General features: G+C 46.6%; 1 protein-coding gene across 1 annotated transcript; it reads left to right on the top strand.

Annotated features, from left to right (window-relative positions):
- On the top strand, nt 1-6343 carry NEIL2 (nei like DNA glycosylase 2). The gene is made up of 4 exons (XM_053383733.1): nt 1-376; nt 998-1353; nt 2843-3039; nt 5478-6343. The coding sequence occupies exons 1-4, from the start codon at nt 239-241 to the stop codon at nt 5795-5797; spliced, it is 1011 nt and encodes a 336-aa protein (XP_053239708.1). The 5' UTR covers nt 1-238; the 3' UTR covers nt 5798-6343.
- The last annotated feature ends 709 nt before the right edge of the window (nt 6344-7052 follow it).

Raw genomic sequence — 7052 nt, 5'->3', positions numbered from 1 at the left:
GCATAGAATCCATTCATTCCCCACCCCCAAAAAAATATAGTCCGGCCCCCCACAAGGTCTGAGGGACAGTGGACTGGCCCCCTACTGAAAAATTTTGCTGAAAAAGTACAGGCTTGAAGTTGGCCCTGTCGGTGGAAAGTCCATTGCACAAGAGCTGTGTCTCTGAGTGCTTAACTTGGCCCCTTTCAGCTTCAGGGACCCGGCTGCCACCCCCTAACTTTCTCCCTCTCCTGCAGCGATGCCCGAGGGCCCGACTGTGAAGAGGTTCCAGATTCAGTGCTCCCCATTTGTGGGGCAGGCCGTGACCAAAGTAGGGGGAAGCACGAAGCAGATGAACCCGGATGATCTGAAGGGGCTGGTGATGCGGGACACTCAGGTGAGTCTCGCACCCATTTGGCTCCCCCAAATACCTTGTGTACAGTGGTACCTCTGGATATGAACAGGATCCGTTCCGGAGGCCGTTCGCAACCTGAAAGGAACGCAGCCTGGGTCGCCGCGGAGCGTAACCTGAAAACGCTCAACCTGAAGCACATTTTTTTCCCTTTCTTTTTTAAAAAATACGGTAATTTTTATTAAGAATTTCAACATAACAAACACCAGCTCCCTCAGCCTGAAAGCGAGATGAGCACCACAATCCCATAGTCGCCTTTGACTGGTCTTAACCGTCCAGGGGTCCTTTACCTCACCTTTTTTTACTTAAATTGATCCATAAAATGAAAGCAATAATCAATGTACTGTACTATAAAATAAATAAGGCATTATCGTAGATGATAAAAATTATCATCCACACAGTCACAAATGAACCGAAAAAGCCTCGGAAACAAAAACACAAAATAAATAGCGAAAACAAAAGCGCCAAACTTAATCTGTTCCAGAAGTCCGTTTGACTTCCAAAACGTTTGAAAACCAAGGCGCAGCTTCTGAAATTTTACATCTCTATGATGAATACGGTGTGAAACAGAAAACGTTGCCTTCTGATATCCCCGATTTTTTTCAGGTCCATGGGAAGAATTTGTTCCTGGCTTTTGATGGAGTTCAGGAAGCAGCGCCCAGCAGCGAGGGCTCGTGTACAGAACCTTCCAAACCCGGGTCAAGCAGCCAGGGAATGGGCCATGGCAGAGGCAGTCCCATTCTCCAGAGTTGGGAAGGAGGCAAGGCCGTCTCTGGGGGTCCGTGGCGCCCCCTGCAGGAGGAGCATGAAGCTGATCTGCCATCATTTATGGACGACGCTGCTGGACCCCCTTGGAAATGGCTACGCTTCCACTTTTGGCTGTATGGGAGCGTCCGTGCCAATGAGTTTGCAAGGGCCAACAAGGCTAATAAAAGAGGGGACTGGAAAGATCCGGTTCCCAGGTACGAATTTGATAATTACTATGCTGTGCAGAGGGACGCGGGTGGTGCTGTGGGTTAAAGCACAGAGCCTAGGACTTGCTGATCAGAAGGTTGGCAGTTCGAATCCCTGTGATGGGGTGAGCTCCCGTTGCTCGGTCCCTGCTCCTGCCAACCTAGCAGTTCGAAAGCATGTCAAAATGCAAGTAGATAAATAGGTACCGCTCTGGCGGGAAGGTAAACGGCGTTTCCGTGCACTGCTCTGGTTCGCCAGAAGCGGCTTAGTCATGCTGGCCAGCTCCCTTGGCCAATAAAGCGAGATGAGCGCCGCAACCCCAGAATCGGCCACGACTGGACCTAATGGTCAGGGGTCCCTTTACCTTTACGCTGTGCAGATGCCACAAAAAAATAGGCCCAGGTAGCTTCCTGTTTGCACAGAGTTGTGAGCAAAAACTGTCATAAGTCCAAATGCAAGTGTTAGCCTACAGTGACATGGATTTCAAGCACTGGCAAACAGACCAAGGTAGCAGCTTACACTTTTTCTAAACCAGAGGTGCAGAACCTTCGGCTCACAGGCTAATATTTTTGCAAAAACACGTCCGTCCACCCACCAGCTGATTGGCTGGGTCAGGGCCAGATTTAGGGTTGTGCAGGCAGTTCCCCGTACCGGGCATCAAGCTAAGATGGCACAGAACAACAACAACAACAACAACAACAACAACAACAACAACATTTATATGAGTACCTACTGAGAAGATCCACAAAAATGTAACTTTACCAAAAAGAATTATTGTGTAAATAGGAAATATTTAGGTATGGGGGCACAAAATTTCCTCCTTGCTCAGGGTGCCATATTACCAAAATCCGCCCCGTCTGGCTTGGACTTCTAATTTAAGCAAGCAGGTGGGCCAGAGGACAGAGGAGTCTGTGCAGTGTGTCCTCTCTCCTGTTGCAGGAGAGTCCTCTCTCCTGTGCAGCTGCTTCAAAGAGCGCTTTTGTGGAGCTCTTTAAGAGTCCCTGGGTTCTGTTTTGAGCCTCTGCAGGCTCTTTGAAGCAGTCTCCCCGCCTCTTTCAAACATTGGCTGGGCGGGGTGGAGTTGAGGGGAGGATGCTTCAGTCTGAAATTTTGCAAAGCCCTTTTCTAAACATCACTGAGCAATGCTAAAAGGAAGGGTACATTGCTTCAAAGAGTGCTTTTGCAAAGGGGTTTCAGACAGGTCCCCTTTGATGCAGACAGCAGAGCAGGGGGAATTGTCTTAAAACCCCTTTGCAAACAGTAGACGGATTACCAACAGCCCAATGTCTGCCTGATGCTTGGAGACGCTGCACGTGGGATTTGGAAAGATGAGTAGAGCCACCCACCTGTCAATCACCTGACACCATTTGATTGACATACAGGTGGTCCCTACTTCTCAGATTTGGCCGGATCACAATAAGACTCTGGATCATAGAGACCAAAATGTTTCCCCACCCCTGTTCTAAGACAATAAGATATTCTTTGTTGAACTTTCAGGCTGGTTCTGCATTTTGATGGAGGGGGCTTTCTTGTCTTTTATAACTGCCGGATCCATAGCTGTTCTTCTCCTACCGCTGAGCCGGCTACTGACATCCTGAGCTTGGAGTTTGATCAGGAACGTGCTTTGGGGGCCCTGTGCAAAGCTGTACCTGTGTGCCACACCCTTCTGGACCAAAGATATTTCTCAGGGCTTGGTATGTATCGGGTTGTGCAGTATCTCTTTAGTTTTCTCCCCAGTACAGTGGCACCTTGGTTCTCAAACGTAATCAATTCCGGAAGTCCGTTCCAAAACCAAAGCATTCTGAAACCAAGGCGTGCTTTCCCATAGAAAGTAAGGCAAAATGGATTAATCCATTCCAGACTGTTAAAAACAACCCCTAAAACAATTTGACATGAATTTTACTATCTAAGGAGACCATTGATCCATAAAATGAAAGCAATAAAAAAATGTACAGTGGTACCTGGGGTTACAGATGCTTCACATTATAGATGCTTCAGGTTACAGACTCCGCTAACCCAGAAATAGTACCTTGGGTTAAGAACTTTGCTTCAGGATGAGAACAGAAATCGCGTGGCAGCAGCGGGAGGCCCCATTAGCTAAAGTGGTACCTCAGGTTAAGAACAGTTTCAGGTTAAGAATGGTGGTGAAGTTCCTGTGTGAAATAGAGGCAGTTGGAGGATGGATGGCGGCTAATGGATTGAGGTAGAATCCTGACAAGACAGAAGTACTGTTTTGGGGGGGCAAGGAGGCGGGTGGGTGTGATGGACTCCCTGGTTCTGAATGGGGTAACTGTGCCCCTGAAGGACCAGGTGCGCAGCCTGGGAGTCATTTTGGACACAGGTCAATTGTGTGTCCAGGGCAGCTGTTTACCAGCTCCATCTGGTACGCAGGCTGAGACCCTAACTGCCCACAGACTGTCTCACCAGAGTGGTGCATGCTCTAGTTATCTCCCGCTTGGACTACTGCAATGCACTTTATGTGGGGCTACCTTTGAAGGCGACCTGGAAACTACAACTAATCCAGAATACGGAGCCAGCCAGACTGGTGACTGGGAGTGGCTGCTGAGACCATATAACACCAGTCTTGAAAGATCTACATTGGCTCCCAGTACATTTCCGAACACAATTCAAAGTGTTGGTGCTGACCTTAAAAGCCCTAAATGACCTTGGCCCAGTATACCTGAAGGAGTCTTTTTTTTGTATCTCTTTGCCTACTATACCCAGTAAAAAGGCTTCTGGTTTTTTTTAACAAAAGTGTTTTTAAACATTTTATTTCACTCATTATACAGTGGTACCTCAGGTTAAGAACTTACAGGTAAAACTCGGAAAATTAGAATATTGTGGAAACGTTCATTTATTTCAGTAATTCAACTTAAAAGGTGAAACTTATATATGAGATAGACTCATGACATGCAAAGCGAGATATGTCAAGCCTTTATTTGTTATAATTGTGATGATCATGGCGTACAGCTGATGAAAACCCCAAATTAACAATCTCAGAAAATTAGAATATTAAATGAAATCAGTAAAACAAGGACTGCAAATAGAGCAATATTGGACTTCTGAGAAGTAGAAGCATGCATATGTACTCAGTACTTGGTTTGGGCCCCTTTTGCATCAGTTACTGCCTCAATGCAGCGTGGCATGGATGCTATCAGCCTGTGGCACTGCTGAGATGTTATGAAAGACCAGGATGCTTCAATAGCAGCCTTCAGCTCTTCTGCATTGCTCGGTCTCATGTCTTTCATCTTTCTCTTGGCAATGCCCCATAGATTCTCTATGGTGTTCAGGTCAGGCAAGTTTGCTGGCCAATCAAGCACAGTAATCCCATGGGCATTGAACCAGGTTTTGGTACTTTTGGCAGTGTGGGCAGGTGCCCAAGTCCTGCTGGAAAATGAAGTCAGCATCCCCATAAAGCTCGTCTGCAGAAGGAAGCGTGAAGTGCTCCAAAATCTCCTGGTAGGCGGCTGTGTTGACCCTGGACTTAATGAAGCACAATGGGCCAACACCAGCTGATGACATGGCTCCCCAAATCTCTTTTCTGATGAGAGCAGCTTTTGCATTTCATTTGAAAACCAAGGACCCAGAGTCTGGAGGAAGAATGGGGAGGCACACAATGCCAGATGCTTGAAGTCCAGTGTGAAGTTTCCACAGTCTGTGTTGATTTGGGGAGCCATGTAATCAGCTGGTGTTGGTCCACTGTGCTTCACTGAATTACTGAAATAAATGAACTTTTCCACGATATTCTAATTTTCCGAGTTTCACCTATAATTCATTCTGGATGTCTGTTCTTAACCTGAAACTGTTCTTAACCTGAGGTACCACTTTAGCTAATGAGGCCTCCCGCTGCTGCTGCTGCTGCTGCTGCGCGATTTCTGTTCTCATCCTGAAGCATAGTTCTTAACCCAAGGTACTATTTCTGGGTTAGCGGAGTCTGTAACCTGAAGTGTCTGTAACCCGAGGTACCACTGTATATCATTTCCCAGAAAACCTTTACCTCTTTACAGTCCACCACATATGGTAAAAGATACCTTCCTTTTCTTTACATTTCCAACACTCACTAGATCTTGTCCTATACATTTTAGCAAGTTTTGATGTTGTTAAATGCCCTGTTTTAAACATTTCATCCCAGGGAATATCATTAAGAACGAGGCCCTGTACCTAGCGAAGATCCATCCACTCTCCCTCGGATCCCTCCTGCCACTCCCGGACCTCAGGTCCCTACTTTACCATGCTGTTCGCTTCACCTCGGAGTGGTTCATCAACAAGCAGCAGAGAGGGAGGCAACATTGGCAGATCTACCAGAAAGAGAGATGCCCTGAAGGGCACCAGGTGAGGAAAGAAGCCTTTGGTCCCCCAGATGGACTGAGAAGACTTACCTGGTGGTGTCCCCAGTGCCAGCCTCAAGTTGGTCAGGAAGAGGATGAGGACCTTTCTACTCGCGGCAGTTGAAGGGTTAAGCCTCTCTGCCCCCGGTTGGATTGTGCTAGGATGCTAAAATTTGAAGAGAGAACAGTGCGGGGCGGGCGGGCACATGCCCACGATTGCTATGGAGAAGCCACCCAAACCATAACCATTTCCACCCTGGTTTTAATACTGACGAGTACTTACCAAGCGGCTAGTCCTCATCGTATTGTGGCATTCATGTCCCCAGTCCTCGCTTGGGTGATGGTGGGGTGTTGTTGTTGTTTGAAATGTGGCCTTGGGCCACGTTAGTGTGAGCCGGACCACAGTTAAATGAAAGAAGTTGGGCTAACAAAAACGGGGACAGCTGTTGAACTTTGAGTTTCTCAGTCTGAAAGACAGATTTTTTTCAGTTAGTATAGCAGCCAAGGCTGTTGCAATAGACAGCAGAAGTTTAGCATTCTGCCTCTTTGGAGAATGAGAGCCCCATACAGATGTTGAGAAGTTCCTGGTTTCTGTATTAAAGTTTTATTCGTTCCTCGACAGAAATGTGTCTCGTGCGTGTTTCTTCCAAGGGTCAGGGGGCTGTGACTAAGGCTCTTAGAAGTGTTTCACTGCAAGTGAGCAGACTGCAATTCTCAGGCTCGTTTGAGGGGAAGCTATGGCCTTTCAAGTGGCATTTATTATTATTATTATTATTATTATTATTATTATTATTATTATTATTTATTATTCCCCACCACTCTGGCTGGCATTGAAAACCTCCTGATACAGGGCTGCCTTCAGATGCCTTCTAAAAGTTGTGCAATTATCTCCTTGACATATTATTTTTTTTTATAATAATGATAATAATAATGATAATGATGATAATATGCCCTGATGTGAGTTCACAGTGCAGAGACAACCTTATTCCTCATCCTCAATTAGCAGATCAAACGAAACCCTAGGAGAAGGGAGACATTTTGTGTGGGTGGGCATGTAGAAACAGAGAATTGTAGAGTTGTGTGGGAGTCATAAAGCCATGACAGAGGTTTGTAAATACTGCAGGGTACCTCCGGACTCTGCGCTTTACAAGGTATTGGAATGTAATGACCTTATATGGCATGGGTGCAATAAAAGCATGACCGGATGAGGTAACGTGAGACATTGGAATGCAGCCATGCGGCTGGGGAGAACAAAGGATAATAAAAGTGACCGGAGAGGGAGAAGAAGTCTGAATGAGCTGCCCTCCGTCCATGGAAATATTGCTGGCTCTCTGTGTCTTTATTTTATGCTAAACAAGCGCCATTTGTAACGGCTGGCT

This window comes from Podarcis raffonei, chromosome 3, assembly GCF_027172205.1.
Source record: "Podarcis raffonei isolate rPodRaf1 chromosome 3, rPodRaf1.pri, whole genome shotgun sequence".
In the NCBI taxonomy this organism is placed as follows: domain Eukaryota; kingdom Metazoa; phylum Chordata; class Lepidosauria; order Squamata; family Lacertidae; genus Podarcis; species Podarcis raffonei.
This window is presented reverse-complemented; position numbering and strand designations above follow the sequence as displayed.